Below are 17901 nucleotides of genomic sequence, written 5' to 3' on the forward strand. Positions count from 1 at the left end.
CACCAAAAGGAAGGGCCCTAGTAAGTGGACCCTTGCCAGCCAGGGGGCAGGCCAAGGTCATGGCAGCAGGGACAGTACCACAGGCACAGATGGAGCTCTGGGGGTGTGTCCCAGGCATCCAAGTTTCTCAGGGCTGGGACAAGGTGGCAGCCTCCAGGGCCAGGGCCAGGCCAGGACAGAGCATGGTGGTTAGGATAGTGTCTGGTGCAAATCCTAGCGCAGTCGCTTCCTAGCTGGGCACCATAGGGCAGTGACTGACCTCAGTGCCCAGTTCCTCGCTTTGCAGTGAGGACAGTGAGTGCTTCTGGTGTCCCAGGGGAACTTGCCCACTTGTTGTCCTCATTGTGCTGTCCCCAAACAGTAGCACCCAGAACCGACACCAGAACTGAGCACAGTCACTGCACGAAGGCCACAGGACAGAGGGCAGCCTGTGCCAGGCCTCGTAAGCCCCAGTGAACCGCAGCAGCCAATACGCAGTCTCACGGTGGGAGAGTGTCTCGGGCATGCCCTGAACTTTACACTGCAAAGCCAGAGTGGCTTTAGAGGCCCAGTCCTATGGAGCAATAATGACATTAAACAGCTGGTTTAGATCTTTCGAAGGTCCTGCCCTGACAGCTGCCCCAAAGGGCTCGGGGGGCCACAGTGAGCTGGAGGAGCCGACTGCTATGGCCGGCTCTGGGCAGGGGCACCAGGCTCCTCCGGGCAGGCAGCTGCGGCTTGCTCTGCTCTCAGAGGCTATCCGCATAGCCCCTCACAGTGCTGCAGGCCCTGCCTGGCCTGCTGGCTGGTCCCCTGTAGGGCAGCAGAAGCTCAGGCTCCTCACCACAGGACCACCCTGCAGTTCCCATCGAGTGGGAATAACACCCAGCTTCATTTCTCCTGGGATAACAAATGTTATGGAAGCATCGAGATCTGTCCTACCTGAGAGCCCGGTACAGACTGGAGGCCTTGGCGAGAGGCACCAGGCTCAGGGCAGACAGCAGTGGCAGAGGAAGGAGTTGGTCTCTTCTGACAGCTGACATTAGCTCCTCTGCCCGTGCCCCTGTCTACTCACTCTTGTATCTGTCAATCATTTATCTACATATCACTTAACTGTCATCTATTTCTCTTAATTTGTTATTCACTTATTATCTATTGTCCATGTCCCTATCACCTATCCCTCCACCCACCACCTTTCTCTATCATCTATCTATCATCTACCTATCATTTATCATCTATCATCATTTATCTCCATATTTTCATCAATTCACCTATATATCAATCACATCTATAATCTATCATCTTTACCTATCAATCTATCAGCTATATATCTATCATCTATAACATCTATTATCTATATCTATCCTTCTACCTCTTATCTCTGTCCCATCTATTATCCATCTATCATTTATCTATAATTCATTTTTTTCTGTCAATCTTCTAATCATCTGTGTGTCTCATCTGCCTGTTACCTACCATTTTTCATCTATCATCTATCTTCATTTCTCTATCACCTGTCTATCTTCCTATCCACTGTCTCTAACATCTACTGCCAATGTCTATCTTTCTCCTATATCTGTCCTATCTCTCATCTATCATTTATCTATTTTCTACCTATCACAACTAGCACATCTCTCTGAGATCTGTATGTATCACCTGAACCTCTCCATCCTGCCTGGCTGTGTTTGTAGATTCCTACCACTGCACCTCAGCCCTCTGCCTTACGTGGGCACTCCTCCCAGGGCTCACCAGGGGCAAGGCTGGCATGGAGGCATGTACAGAGGTACTTGGCAAATGCCTCTGGAAGATGACAAAAGAAGAATTGAGGCCAAACAATGAAATCACTCAGGCCTCAGAGGGCAGAGCCAAGGGATCAGAAGAGGGCATCTGCCTCCCTGATCCCTAGGCCATGTCTTTTGCAAACACTCAGTCTCTTCTCGCTGGCAGTACCACCTCCCACCCACACAGCAACCCCAGTGGACACTAGAACTTTATCCATCTGGCTGAACCTGACTTGGAAGTAGTTTAAGCAGGATTTTTGCTTTTAGACTTAGCCTGAATTTGGTCATCAGAGGTGACCTCCACCCCTTTTCCCTTGCTCTCTGGAATACTGGTGGCAAGTGGAGGGGCAAGGACCATGGAGAGCAGGGGATGCAGTGGCCTGTATGTGCAGGAGGCGGACATGAGGGTGGCCCTGAGTGAGGTGGGAGGGGATGGATGAATGGCTGCCCAAGATGGTGGACAGACTGATGGACATGATCAAAGCCAGACCTCACAGGGGCAGGGGATTTTCTGGCATAGAGCACAACAGGGGTGAGTCCACCTGGGCAGCCCTTGGTCAAGGGCGACTCCTGCTGTAGGAGGAGCTGTTGGTGTGAGAATGACCACTCCCCCAGTGTGGAGGCCCAGGCTCTGTGCTGTGGCACTCACCTGTCCTCTGAGCACCTTCGCCACCACGTGGGGAGACCCAGTGCTGGGTGCCACCTTTCGGGGGCTGCTCCGCGCCGCTGTCTCCACTTGGGGCCCTGCCCCCATCTGGGTCCTCGATGGCTCCTCTGCCTCTCTGCCCGGTGTTGCAGTCCTTGCGCATGCTGGGAGAGGAGACAACGGTGTGCGTCACAAGGCCACAGCCAACACAGGGGCCCCAAACGAGGTCACCTAGGGACGACGTGACTGTCTTGGTCCTTGTAAGCCGTGCACGCTCGCTGATGCTCGCACAGTGAGGAGACCACCTCATGGTCTGCAGAACGCACTCCTGATGCTATGTAACAGGGACTGCTCCTGAGCCCCTCATGGCCACATCTGAACTGGATGGATGATGCGGCTGTTCAGCTGAGCAGACCCTGCGTGCGCCGTAAGGAGAGGCGCTTGTTTCTTACGCCCCTCCTGTGTCTAATAAGTGAGTAGACAGTCCAGGGGGAAAAGCCTCAGGAGAACCCACAGCTTTGATCCCTGGTCAGGGGCGTGGCACATCAGGAGGCAAAGCTAAGCTGTTACCGGAAGCTGCAGGTCACTCACTGATGTACCAGTGAGAGGCTTAATGAATGAGGCACTGTGGAGAACTCAGGCCTGGTTCTGTCCAACACAAGTCCAGGTAGACCTCAGCCTGAGGGGTGCAGGAGATGACTCTCGTGTAAAAGTGCCCATAACTCGCTTGAAGATGGCTTGTTGGACAAATGACCTGTTAGGTGCCACTTGGAAGCACTTTCATTCAATGACACAGTGGTGACAGGCAGTGATATTCTAAAGAGATCATAAGAACTCTGCACGCCCACCCCACAGCACGTAGGTGCAAGCCTCTATGGCACATGCCTACCTCAGCCACCTGGCTCGGAACCACGTCCTCAGGCTGTCCAATGTGACAGGCCCGCCCCACACGTTCCTCAGCTGCGGGTGTGTCCCCAGGTAAGACGTGGTTAGTGGGGAGACATACATGGGGTAGCCCAGGGGCTGGTCACAGGAGGAGTTGATGAGGTTCCTCAGGACCTGCTTATTGTTCTGAATGCTGCCACGCTCGGGGTTGCGGTTGCGGAGGAAGATGAGCTCCTGCTGCTGTCCAGCCCAGAGTCCTCGCACACACTCCTTGTTCACCTGCGGGCGTGGAGGAAATGTATGGTTTGTGACTAGCCACAGCAGTGAGTGCGCTCTGGGAGGTGACATCTGTGACTACTCCTGGCCAAAGGCTCTTGTCACAGTCAGTGCTATAAAACACAGATGATGCCATTTTGATGGGGAAAGTAGAAATAGAAAGAAAAATTTGTTTTAGCTTCATATAAAAGAAAAAGCAGTACAGGGAACAAGGGTCTTTGAGATCCTGGCCCTCAAATATGCCTGCTGAGAGGTTTGGCGGCGTTGGTCTCCAAGACCCTGCAGGGGACTGTGGCCCCAGGCTCCTGACTGGTTTCTGGCTATTGCTTCTCTGGGCTGCTGCTCTGACCTGAGGCCATTGGCACCTTGGTGCCAACCACCTTCTAGTTTTTCCTGGGTAATCGCTAGCCAGGGCCTTGGGCCAGGGCCAGGGGCAGGGTCATGGCCATACCTTGATCACCTTGAAGCTCAGGAAGCCCCTGTGAAGCATGATGACCTTGTACTCGTCAGTGCCCTCGTCCACCACATGGCGCAGGGTCAGCAGCTCCTCTCTGTTAGATAGCACAGCGCCCCGCCAGGCCGGGTCGGCCTCGTGACAAATCACCACTTTCTGCTCAAAGGACTGGATGGCCCCATAGAGGACAGCGGGGTCTTCGTACTCATCAGGGCATGTGAACTGGTCCTAGTGGAAGTCCACGAGGGCAAATGCACAGACGGTGACCGACGGTGACCAACGGTAACCTCTGAGGCCACAGCCGCTCCTGTCCTTCTCCCTCCCCATTTGTTCTCTGAGTCCTGGGCTGGGTGCAGGGCATGTGTCTCCTCTACTGGCCCTCACAACAGAGCATGCCCATGAAAGAGCTCTGTGGTCACGGCTCTATGACAGGCATTGGCTGGGCATTCTGTCATGCCACTCTCTGGCCAGTACACCTCCTTCTTCGCAGAGGATGTCACCTCCCCTTAGCAGCTCCTGAGGGCTAATTGCTATTGGCCAACATTGATACTCTCCAGTGGCCTCAGTGCTTCCTGGCCAAAGTGATGAACGCGCCTAGTGTTGTGCAGAGAAAGGAGACGGCATATTTCCAAGGCTGAGACTGTCACAAAGTGAGATTTTACCTGGTGCAGTTTCAGGGACATCCTGATGGCTGGAGCAACGACTTTATGCAGCAGGTCCATGTCGGCAAACACCCACTCGTCCCGCGCTGTGATCCTGAAGTCGCCTTTGAACAGGGCATGAAGGCCATAGAGGAAGGAGTCCAGGCTGTAAGACATGGGCTTATGGCTGCCACCATGCTGTGCATGTGGCTGGAGTGCTGCCACCTGCTGGGGGGGTGTCTCCCCATACAAGGTTTATCTTAATATTTTTAGGCTAACCCAGCAAGAAAGGACCCAATCAAAGGTACTAAATGCCTGGCCTTGCAGCCAGGTTTAGGTTCCCTGACCAGTGCTGGTACCAGGGAATGGAACCAACTCTGGTCACCTTAGAAGACACCAAAAGGATCTCTGAGGGCAAAATTCAAGGCTCATTTTGGAACAGATCAAATGTGTGTGCTCAGTGTGTGTTGAAGACAGCAGGCTCATCTATCCCAAGACTCCTGCTTGCACCCACTTCTCAGGAGGTGACCGTACCAACCGTGCCACCACCCAACACCCTTATTTCTCTATTTTGTGGATATGATTTCTGGGCAGTATTATTTGTAATAAAAATTTTCTCTCTACCATTACACAGAGAGAGGAAACAAACAAAATGAAACTAGAAACTGGCCACTTACATCCCTAGAGCCCCTCTATCTCTGTTATCTCCCTGCTTTTGATGCCCAGGGGAGGAGGCAGAGTACACCCTGCATGATAGCTAGCACAGGGTTCCAGGGCTGGCTGGTCTCTGAGTCTCCACACTGTCCCTGCTTCTTGCAGTCCCTGCCTACCCATCATCATGAGCAGCGCGAGGAGCCTGGAGGCCTTAAGTGCTGGGTAAGCATGGGGGTGGGTGTCCGAAAGTGAGGCATCCTGCATTCTGAGGGCAGGATTACTGTGCTCTCTTGTGGAAGGCGAAGCACCCGGAGCAGGCTGACTGCCCAGAGGGAGCAGGGTGAGTGTGGAGGAGGGAACTGCCCAGGGCAGCTGCTCCGGGATTTAATAAGGCAGCTCGGCCTTCGGATTCAGGGCAGTGCTTTAGACCAGCACATCAGGGAAATGGTTCTGCTGATTGCTGTTTGAACATTTCACCATGAAATGTATCACTATCATTAATTTCCTGCTGGAACTCCCATGAGAAAAATGCCGAGGCTTTGTGCCAGAGCAGACTGTGGGAAGTGGGAGCAGCAGGGGGCTGGTCAGGTGGGGCTACAGATGCTGCGGCTTGGAGGAGCAGGGAGCCTTCCAGAGAAAGATTGGGGGTGCCCTTCCCCCCAAAAGCCCTCCTCCCCTGACAGAACCAAAGCTTCCTGGGCCATGAGCTGCAGCCAGCTGCCCGGGAGGCACCGGAGGACGGCAGAGTCGCAGGACAGCAGAGCTGGACTGCCGGACGGCTACTGTGGGCAGAGGCCTTGAAATCTGAGTGACGCCTGCCTTCTGTGCCCAGGTGAAACATCTGAAGGTGCTCCTGGCATCAGAGGAGGCAGCACTGAACAGCAGACCACGAGCTAACCGTGGGCCACATTCAGGAAAGGAGCCGGGCCACCATGCTGTGTGCTGGCAACGGACTCACCCGTACATAAGAGAAGCTCTCCCTCCAGAAGTGAGGATGGGGAGGGTGCAAAGGAAGACCCTGGGATCTGCTCACATGCTGCAAGCAATGCCACAGACCAAGGAGAAGAGCAGCCAGGCCTGCGCTGGGCTCAGCAGCGTCTGCAGGGAAGCTATCGAGGGTTTACTGGGCGTGGAGGACACTCAGCTTGCCCAAGAGCTTCAGCAGGATGCCAAGCCTCCTTTCTGTGGCCTCCAACAATATATACTTCAGCAGCTCCTTTTCTTTCCAGAGGGAATGACACATTCAGTGCTTAGTGTCATTCTATTTAAATGATTTCTCACGTAAACCAAAGCCAGGGTTAGCATTCCACTAGATTGCGGGTATTAACCCTAGCACTTCACAGATCATGGTGTCCTAAAAGGAATGTGTTTCATTACCTGCCTTTTTCCCTTGAGAGAAGGAAGAGGAGGAAGACAGCCAAAGGGCTAAGAAGAGTAGGGCAGATGGGAGTCAGAGCAAGTGGAGGTGGAGGGGAGCTCTTCTACTACAGTGGAGCTGAGGGATGACAGGCCCCCACTCTGACTGTCGGGGCTGGAAGACAGTGGTAGTGAGCAGAGGTCAGCCTGCATCATGACTGAACAGCCCTGCCTCCCCCACCACAGAAGGTGGGTAAAGCCGGTTGACCTACCTCGAACAGACCAGTCTCCCACCATGTGTGTGCTAAGTAGCATAACAAAATCAAAACAATGCCAACATATTTTCTTTTACTTAAAAAAGCTGCTATGTGCTGCTTAGGCTATAACTCATCCAGAACAGATCCAGACTCCTCTTTTTGGTTCCTGGGCTGATGTGAGGAGGGGTGGCCAGTGGAAACACGGTTCCATCCACCTTCCTGAAAACAGATGTTCCCTGCCTGGGGGCCAAGGGTTGCTCTGCTCAGAGTTGGCTCTGCCTGTGCTATTGCTGCGAGCTTGCCCTGGACTGGCTTCTGAGGTCAAACTCATCGGTATCCCCACCTGCCTTTCATGGTAGAGACTTTTTAGAGCTAACCCGTGAAGCAGAAGTTGTCTCCACACTCTTGATTTTTAGTTTTCATTATTCACAGAGGACTCCTCCTAGCTCTGTTCTAGTCAGGGGTGATAATTTGAGCCCTCTGAGCCCCAATTTTGCTCCCAATCACCAACCAGCTCAGCCTAGTTACCACCTCTACCTTCTTTTATGGTGATTCTCAATGGGTAGTGATTCTGGACCCCAAGGAGCTTTGGCAATGTCTGTGACATTTCTGCTGTCACAACAGATGCATGGGGCTTGGCTGGCACTGTGGTTAGAGCCTGGGATGTTGCTGTACTACAGAAGAGGACAGCCCGACCACAAAGACCTTACAGCCCCAGTATCAGGCACACCACTGCTGCAAAGCATCTGAGACGAGGAGTCGGTGACTCGGAATCCGCAGATCAGCAGGAAGATGAGAAGTCTTATTCTCCTGCAGCTTGGGAAAGCAGGGGCTGGAGAATGAATTCACACTTGGGGGTCACCATCTAGGACTGGGCTGTAACACACTGGGGCACGGGGGAAGCATCTCTGGTGCCAGCTGAGTTCTGCGGGACTCATAGGAGCAGCCCCACCACAAAGACTGACTCGCCATTCTGGGGAATTCCTAAGAGACCCCACGTACCAGGTGCCTGCACACTGCGCCTCAGGGAGCCTTCAACCACGGTGCGCTACACAGACACGATGCCTGTGGAACTCACGCTAGCTGTCAAGGTGCTTTGCGGCTGGGCTGCCTGAGCTTACTCGTCAGTAACGGGGACACTGACAGTAGCCAGGCTACCTCCATCACCAGCCCAGGCTCAGCCGGCAGCCCCATGTAGCCCTGCAGTGAGCTCTCCCTGGGCCTTCCATTCTTCCCTGCGGCCCTCAACACCCATGCACTGGCTTTGGGGCCCCTTGAACAACTTTTGGCCACAGTTTCACAGTTCTCCAAGCAGAACAAAGGTCCAAATGACCAGCAGCCCCTTTGGGCAAGCACAAGTGAGGCAGAGAGAGAATAAGGCTTCTCATTTTCCTGCTGATCTGTGGATTCCATTTCACTGATTCATCACGTCTCACAGATCCTACACAAGATAGACTGCTATTACATTGTTTTCTTCATATAAGAAACAGGCTAGGAAGAATGTTGAGAAAAATGTGGGTCTGATGGGAAAAAACAATACTCCGGCTCTCACCCCACAGTGAGTGAGCTTGGGAACAAACCCACTGCCGGAGCCATTTTCTGGAAGCAGTTCCTTTTGGCAGTAGATCCTTTAAGGAGACAGTGCGCCTGCACCAAAAAAGTGGTAGGACCCCTACCACACACACACACACACACACACACACACACACACACACACGCATCACCACCTCCGATCAGCCTCCAGCAATGTCCTCACATTTCAAGTGCGGCACACACTGCCTGCCTGGGCAGATGTCAACATTGCTTTCATGTTTTCTCCATGCAGGACTTCAGCTCTAACACCAAGACATCTCACTTCATCCTGGCACTCTGCTACCCAGCAAAGAGCACTCTGGGAGAAGCCCTGGGGTCCCCCACATGGCTCCAGGGCACCTAGGTTCCTCCCACGCAGGTACCACAGCAGCGGAGCAGAGGGATGGAGCCAGACCATCCCAACACCAACCTGGCTCTGACCCTGGACTCCTGTCCTTTTGTCACTTATTTCTCTCCATTTTCAATACATTCATTAATATTTAAAGGTTTAGTGAAGCTTGCAAATAATCTTTTCTTGAAGGAACTAAGTAGAGAAATGTGGTTTGGGGTAAGTATGGAGGAAGGGTGGGAGAAACTCTAAATACACTCCAGTGTCAGCATTCATCTTGTTCTGTGGATTAACAGAACTTTGCAACCTGAGAGACACTGCAGATGTGCCCAAGTGACCTGGACAGGTAAGGAGCACTGTGACAATCACTCTCATGAGAAAAATGCTGGGCCAACAGGTAGGTATAAGGTGCCACTCCAGAGGACAAAGTGTCCCTGAGCTTTGGCCACACTGGGTTGCAAACAGCAGGCACCCTTGGCAGCTTTTGCTAACACAAGTGAGTGCAGAACACAGCAACAAGCAAGCATAGGTAGGAGGTAGGAGATAGCGGCAACCCTGGAGGATGTATGAGAGAAAGGCCTGCACATGGCTAGAGGGGAGAAAGGAAGATGAGGATAGCTGCTGGGACAAGTGCATACCCACACAATGTGGAGAGACAGGGCTGAGGCCTAACTGCATGGCGCATCCTGCACAGATTGCTTCTCTGCATCCCAGAGGCTCCAGCGGCAGCAGCAGACCAGTAACACACAGAGCCTACATTGTCATCCCTCGTGGCTGGGAGGGGACAATGGCCCCAGCTCTGCTCACTTATATTAATACTCTGTGCAGCACCCACCGAGTACCCAGCAAATACTCACTGCTGTTGGATTTTTGTTTTCGTCCAGCCATCGCCCAGGCTACATCGGCTCCAAATGTAAATTAACCATGTTTGTACCACAAAATTTCATACAATCATTGCAAGGAAGTCATGTTGGCTAAAACATTTCAGTGATATTGTTTCAAAGAAATTCAATGTGAAATAATAATCAACAAATGAGAAATAATTAAAATGCAAAATCTAGTTTTTAAAAAATATTTTTGGGGGGCCAGCAAGATAGCTCAGCAGACTAAGCACCTGCTTAGGCAAGCGCAAGGACCAGGGTTTGATCCCTGGCAGCACATGCTGAGCCAGCCCTGCCCCCAGGCACACTGAGAGGGCTGCTGAGACCAAAAACAAAAACAACAACAACAACAACAACAACAACAACAAAAAACCCCAAAACAAACAACAACAAAGCCCAATTAGGCCTTATGGCATAATCCCCAAGCATTTCTGCACTTGGAGGCTCCATATCAAGAAGATCTCCTGCTAGTCTCTATTGCAAGATGCCTTCTAAAGCCAGGGAGGGCCAGGGTTGGACTGGTTTCAGGAGAATCCATCACTTGTAAATCGCCAGACTTCCAGAGCCAAGATTCAGAGGCACTCTGTTAGTAGTTTGTGACAAGCCTCGGGGGTTATAGTTTGATCAGTCTCCTCAGTGGTTCTGAGGAGGAGACCCAGGAGTGCCCCAAGACATCAGGATACTTTAGAGAAACAAGAGATATGGCACACTGAGTGAAGGCTGTGGTGTTCCCCACTGCCTTAGAATGCACAGTCCCATAAAGCTGCTCCTCATTTAGGCTACTTTTCTTGCTTCATAGTGCTGGGAATGGAACTGAGTGTCTCCTATCTTTAAACTCTCACACTGTCCCTAGGCTACAACACTTCTCTGGATAACCTCATCAGTCAGGATCTTGCATCCTATTTGCTGTCTACTTCTCCAGCTTCTGGTTACTGAGTTTCCTACCCCAGTCTACGAAGTGGACCTAGATACCTAGATCTCTTCTGTAGGATGATCTAGTATGACAGCTCATCTCCCACAGAAGTTCAGCAGGAGAGGCAGAGATGACAGCTGGGTCTCTGAAGAGCATGCCTTTCCTTTCTGAAGTCTGTGAGGAGCTGTAGATGTGGCGAGCTCCAGCCAGCCCCGTGACCTCCTCGTGTAAAGAAATGTGTCTGGGCTGGGCAGAAAATATTTAAGCATGGCTTGCTTTACTGTTTCTTTTCGAGATCAAATTTGCCTTGAACTCTTGAGCCTTGTCTACCTGGAGAGTCAGCATATTCTGCCAGTTCAGTAGCCTGTTGTACAGCAAAATGCAGCTGCGGTCTCCTGATCGTTAGCTCTGCAGGAGAGCTTGGGCAGTACCCACTTCGCACCTTTGCTGCACGTGAAGACAAATCAAGGCACTTCAGCCTTCAGGTCGATGAACCTGACTTCCTATGGGAAGTTCCTGTTACAGTCATACGACCTGGTCAGTGGGACATGCAGCCCTTCACAGAGGATGTATCCCCAGACCTTGAGTTTAAAATTATTGGTGTTTTCTGGTACATTTGCATAAAGCCATTACATCACTGTAATACGCCAACATTTTATTTTAAGACATTTTTATCTAACTGCATTCTTTAACTGCTTCCATCCAGCATATCATTTGCGCTGACTGTCTACTCACTCATTTTCTCTAATTTCACTTGCATATATTTTTCCTTCTTGGACACTATCCACTAAAGCTCTGTCACTTTGGCAAAGTCAAAACATTTCCCCAACAAATCAGTCAAGGGAAGCAGCTTGTGATGGGTGCCAGGCACTGTGAGGGAACCTGGGGGTGGGGCGCCAGCGCTCAGTTACCCAGACACTAGCGGGGGATGTGGGAGAATGACTTGGTGGGTCGTACAGAGCACCTGGGGCACACTCCTGATTTAAAAATCATACAAAGGGTAGGGTTCACATAAAAGTTCACATACATGCACACAGGCACATACCCAGCTTAAGAGCCTCTCTCTGAACGTGGATATCATTTACAGTAAGTACAATATTAGCACACTGAGTCCATCACTATGTAGAATACTACATCGTGATCAAGTAGGGCATGTCTCAGAAGTGCAAAGATGTTTCAACCTGAGAAAGTGTATTAATTTAACAAGCCAGTATATTAACATATTGTGGGAGACATCATCTGAACATATGCCCCCAAATTCTGAAAGCCCTCAGTACTCTGTCCTCATGAAGGATAGGAAGAAAGATGAAAGGTCATGACAATAAAATAGACAAGTAGAAACCTAAACTAAACTTCATTTTTACAGCTGAAATATTAGATTTTGCCCATTCGTGCTTGGATTAAAGGAAGAGTATGGAAAGGCCAGTGTCAGTGTCTTACACTCTGCGTCCTAGATGGTTACACTGAGGACCTTGAGTCAGTGAGTGACCCATGTGAGCCCATGTGACTGTGAGGATCCTACAAGAGGAAGGGGGAGGTCCCCAGAATGGTTCCTGCACCAAAGGGTTTGGGGGTCCTATTCTACTGCCAGGATGAGGGCGGGCCCAGGGGTAGAACACCCTCCATTTGCCAACAGGCAGGGTTCACACTGAAACTACTTAAAGCAAAAAAAGCCCATCAAAACAAAGTTATGAAAGCAGTCGAGAAGCACAGTGCTTCATGAAGTACGAAGACAGAAGGCAGACCAAGCAAGACGAGATGGATTGGAGAACCCCAAAACCATGCACAAGGACTAAACTGAAGATGTGTTTGAAAGCATCAACTATGACCTGAAAAATAACTGTAATACTTGCCATTTGTATGACAATCTAAAGTTTATAAAACATATCACATGAGTCAAAGAATTTGTTGCATTGTCTTAACCATGTCCACAGGTACTATGGATACCTACAGTCTCACTTTGTGGTTTCAAGTACAAGATTCTAGGCCTTTCTCAGGCACTGTTCTTATGGATTAATAGGCTTGCCCAAGGGCCATCTCCTAATGCTTCCTAAGCCAGCCAGCGAGTGTTCTGGTAGACTCTCAGCATCACCACATGTGGTCCCAGATGGCCACAGGGATACCTTGGGTCCAGGCTGGGGCTGAGCCAAATAGGAGGAAAAGGAGAGCACTCCCTTTTCCTCCTATTTGCTCCCCAGAGCACTTGCTTACAAATGTTAAGGGTCAGGAATTTGGCATCTCTCAGCCAAGAAGAAAATCACCCTCAGATATAGAAATTGAGATCACAGTAGTGCCCCAGCATGAAAGAAGTGGAAACACAGCCCATCAAGTGTCCCTGGACCTGCTTACCTGGGACCTTCAAGCAAAGAGAGGTAAGGCATGTCATCAAGCCACATGCAAAGATCACTGGAGGCAAACATCAGTGTGCACAGGAACACAACCTCAGTACAGTACAGAAATCTATCAGAAAGACCAGGTAGAGGAGAAACTAGTGGGGGAAAGTAAAGGAGGCCCTATTCTTTTTTAAGCTCCCTAGTTCTATATAGTTCTCAACTTCCTGCTTGTGTCTAGAACTCACAATCAGGAGCTTAAAAAACATTGCAATGGATGGCCTTATACACAAAGCTTCAGGTGGAATTGGCCCAGTGTGAGGGAAGACCTGGGTATCAGGCCTCACATCTCTTGCCCCTCAGGGGATTTGGGATGAGGACCAACCCTCAAGGTGATTCCAACGGTCAGGCAGAGTTCAGCCAGCTGGTCCAAAGCACTAAACCTCAAAGACGATGCTGCTGTGACATCTGATTTGGGTGATGTGAAGGTCATGGATAGACTGACCAAGGCACTGGGGCTGGAACTCTGGGAGCAGCGGGGAGCAGCCAGGTGCACCATCAGCACCACTTATTGAAGGACACTTTCTGTTTGATGGACGACAAGGGGCTCAGGAGACAGCTTAGTTTGTTTTCTTTCTTTAAGAAAAGAGATATAATCTGTTTCTGCATAGAGTAGGGAATTCCACATAAAGAGAGAAAGCATCAACATTTCAACAGCCTCACAGGGCAAAGGCTAGGGAGGGTCCAGCCCAGGACACAGAGGGGAGGGTTTTTCTTCACAAGGAAAAATAGAGAACTAACATTTGCTGAGCATCGGATTTTCTGGGTACCAGGCCAAACATGTCATATGTGTCATTTCCTTGAGCCTTCTCCACGAACCTCCAAGACCTTTGTCATCTGGAAGGTTCCGTACCTGGGATCACAGTGATCAAGAGTCTTCTTGCAAGTTCAACCAGATTATGCAAAAAAGCACAGAATGTAAAAGAAGCCTAAGCAACTCAGCTTTACTTTTTTCTTATTTATTTTATTTGGTGTAGGGTTTCACTATCCACCTTGGACTCATAGTGATCCTCCTGTCTCAGTCTCCCCAGAGCTGGAATTACAGGCATGTGCCACCATGCCTGGTTTCAGGGCTAGCATGATATGCCTGGGGCTCAGGGCCAGCATGGCATGCAGTACCAGGATCAGACTTGGGATTTTGCACTTGCCAGGTAGGTGCTTAGACCACTGAGCTATCTCCCTGACTCCAGCAACTCAGTTTTAAAGAACACAATTGACAAAATCTGCCAAAATGTAGATGATGGCTATTTGATCCCAAGAAGTCCCCTTCCCTAGGTACCTCATGGCCATATTGTGCGCTGCAGTCCCCAGAGCTCTCCTCCCGAGAATGCACAGGGCAAAAGACAGAGTCACCAAAGGAGAGTCTTCGTCACTGTCCAGGGTCTTTGATGGCTGAAAGAGCAAGGGTGTGAGCTATACTTCTGCCTACATTCCCTGTGTCCCGATACAGCACCACAAGTATAGAGCCAAGGTAGGTCATCTGTAGTCCTCCAGTATCCTTTGAAATGGCCCTGGGAGGGGAACTCTGCTTCTGGAAGTGATCTGTCTTGTGGTTGGACATGAGGGAAAATGGGAAAAGTGCTTTGGGAGAAAAGGAGCTAAAATGGGGGAGATGAACTAATTCTCTGAGATTTCGAATATGGCTCTTCAGATCATGAAGACATCAGGGCTTGGAGCCAAAAGATGTCCCTCTTGGCACTGTCCTGCAGAAAGAGGCAAAGCTTGAAATTCCAGCACACATGGGGGCTTCCTCTTCTCTGTCCAGGCAGGAGCCCTTAGGGTTGACCCATAAATCTACAATCAACAACTAAATTAAAAGAGTACAGTCAACTAAGAAGTGGGAAGCAGAAGAAATTGCAAGTCAAAGTGTCTTTTGCAAGAAAAACAATGATTTCATGAACCAACACTGGAGAATCAAGTCACCACTGGACAGCTAGCTGTGTCAGTGGACACTGTGCCCGGCTTCACCACCCAGAGAGGCCCCACCTGAGCTAAAGATCTCTCCATAGTCCTCCTGGTTGTCTGGAGACTGTGGACTCTGCCATGTGCTTTGCCAGAGCCTAGGTCTGTGCTGTTTTTCTGACTCCTCACACTACTCAATTCATGGTACACTGAGGCAGCTGCTTCCAGCTCAAGACCCCCTTTCTCCGCCAACACCCAAGGGCTCTTCCCTTTGTATCCCAGAAGGCACAGTGAACTGGCTCCCCTGTGCCTTCCTCTACCTCCTTTTCCACTGTCTCCTCTCTTCCCTTTGGAAGTGCTATTGCTCTTGGCTCCATTTCTAAGATGAGATTAACCTTCAGGGGTATCCTCTGCATGGGTACAAACTGATGCAGGGAGGCAGCACCTACCAAAGGGCCCTGGACCATCCAACTGCAAAACAGACTTGACATATGCATGGCTCAGTGGCTCAGTAAGTCTTTCAGCCTAAGCACACAACACCAGGAGTCTCAAAATGTGAAATTAACTAGTTGTCCAGTGCCCTAATGCTTAAAACTGTACTGGTCCCATGCAGTTTAAGGGACACATGCCTTCACAGAGCCTTTTTTGGGGAGAAAAGCTACATTAATTACTCCATTAATTGTGCTTAACTGTTAAACACCGATCTGGATACTAACCTCTTCTCTTTCCTATCTCATTAAAGCCTACCCTGGGGCATAAGAAGAAATGGCAGTCAGCAATCCTTGGTTTGTACACTTGTGCCCAGCGTTGCTGCCCCAGCTGCCACTTCCACCCCCTACCTCTTGCCTCTTCCCAGCGCAGTACTGGATCCACTCCAGGTAGACATTGCAGTAGCTGGCTCGGGTTACGCCCTGCAGACACGGCACATAGTCATCATCAATGTTGATGCTGAACACTGCGAGGTCACGCTCAATGTGATGCCACTTGGCAAAGGGCTGCAGGGACTTTAGGAGTGACTCATTCTTGACCCAGGAGAGGAGTTTGGGGGACGTCACCATGTAGTATATTATGCTCTGTAGAGAGAAAGTGAGATTTGGAGCTCTTAGAGATGTTCCAAAGCCAAGCAGGTTTTTCCTTCTTTAATTCATTCTTTAATTCATTCGATATCAGGAAGTAAACCAATATCAGATTAGCATGAGACATGAGCCCTCGATGGGGGCATTTGCACTTCTGCTGGGCTTGAGGCGTGAAATCAACCTAAGACTGTCCAAGACGTCCTCTCTCAAGGGCCATTGCAGAAAAGAGAAAGAAGAGCTGAATGCAAGCAGAACCTCAGGATTTGAGTGAGGAGTTACAGCAGCTCTGCCTTCCAAGAGACATACAAGAAATACCTTTTGCCAGGGTCTTGCAGGCCCCCAAGGATGCGGGGGTCAGTTTTGAGGCTAGGAAAGGGCCAACCCTCTTCCAGGGCCTGGCTGGAGCATTCAAGGCACTGACCGAGCTCACTGTTTGTGGGAAGTCCTGGTAGTAGCACAGGTACTCTCTTTATCCTGATGCTCAGACCTGCGGTATGTTTAGAAACAGCTCACTTACACTGGACACGGTGGTGCAGACCTGTAATCCCAGCACAATGGGACGCTGCAGCAGGAGGGCGGAAAGTGTGAGCACAGCCTGGGCAATCTGGCAGCTTAGAACGAGTCTATCTCAAAACCAAAACATAAAAAAGGGCTGGAGGTGCAGCTGAGCACAAGGGCCCTGGACACTTACAGGTCCCACCTGGGGAAAATGCCGCCCTCAAGCTCTGTTATTCAGAGCCTCAGCTTTCTTGAAATTTACCTTGCAGTTTTTGAATGAATTTATCCCTCAAAAAGGCTACTACTTCATGTGAAGAAGTAAAACTGTGACAGTGAGAATTAAAATCCTGAAACGGACATGCAGGCAGGGTGTGCTGCTGGAAAGTCACATCCTACAGTTGCTGGATTTTCATGACAACAGAACAACTGAAATGGTGCCCCGAGGGTTGCTGACCCGAAGGCGACTCCAGGGGATGCCTGCAGGCCTCTTCTTGAAACTAAGAGACACACAGGGCCACAGTGGTTGCAGAGGGAAGCAGGCTTCTGATAACAGAAGCAGAGGGGTCCTTCTCTGTTATCAAACACACTCTTTCCAAGTAAGAAACAGGAAGTAGTGGGCTGGGGAGATAGCTCGGCTGTTTAAGTGCCTGTCTGGCAAGCGCAAGGACCTGGATTTGATTCCCCAGTACCATATTCCCTGCAGATCCCAGAAGTTCCAGCACAACTTTCAGGCCACTGAAACCCTGTGTGATGGCAAACACCTGCAATTTTAGTGCTAGGGTGCCTGAGACAGGAGGATCACTATGAGTCTGAGCTGCACAGCTAGACCCTGTACCAAATAAAATTTAAAAGAAAAGGAAAAAGAAGTAGAAAGTAATGACATGGGGGAGGGGGGACAAAGTCCCCAAAGCAGTGGGCACAGAGACCCAATCTAGGAAGACTCCTGCCTTCCTCCCCCATACTTCCCCTGTACTTCCTTCGTTCTGGCTGATGCCAGGGACACAGATCGCAAGGAGCCCAGGTGTCTGGCATCAAGTTCCCAGGAGGCCAAGCAGGTAAATGGACAGCCATGCAAGTGGCTAAATAACTCCAGATGCTGGATTCGGCCTCTCTGCTGGCAGAACTCAGGGTGCTTTGGACTTGGGGCAGGCTTAGCTGTGGTTCTGGGCAGGTGTCCTGACCTCAGCATAGCCTACTTTCCATGGTCTCATCAGCCTCACAGTGAGGAAGCAGGAGAGGTGGGATCTGGAGACTAACAGCAGACTTCAGTAGCCTGGGCGTTCTCTGCATTGGGTAACACTGCGCCAGGATGGTCGTGCCGACCTGAAAAATTGCTTCAGTGTGAGACGGAGGCAGAACAGGAGGGCTGCAGGCAGAGGTAAAGGCAGTTG

At 50.5% G+C, this 17901-nt stretch overlaps 1 protein-coding gene across 1 annotated transcript in view; it reads right to left on the bottom strand.

The window, feature by feature from the left end:
* Pcnx2 (pecanex homolog 2) overlaps nucleotides 1–17901 on the bottom strand; it is a 213213-nt gene that overhangs the window by 8906 nt on the left and 186406 nt on the right. The window contains 6 exon segments of the mRNA XM_012516813.2: nucleotides 2410–2570; nucleotides 3296–3570; nucleotides 4019–4249; nucleotides 4684–4828; nucleotides 14314–14426; nucleotides 15776–16009. Coding sequence (XP_012372267.1) covers nucleotides 2410–2570; nucleotides 3296–3570; nucleotides 4019–4249; nucleotides 4684–4828; nucleotides 14314–14426; nucleotides 15776–16009 — 1159 coding nt within the window.

The sequence above is a fragment of the Octodon degus genome, unplaced genomic scaffold (genome assembly GCF_000260255.1).
Source record: "Octodon degus isolate 3935 unplaced genomic scaffold, OctDeg1.0 scaffold00127, whole genome shotgun sequence".
NCBI classification, from domain to species: domain Eukaryota; kingdom Metazoa; phylum Chordata; class Mammalia; order Rodentia; family Octodontidae; genus Octodon; species Octodon degus.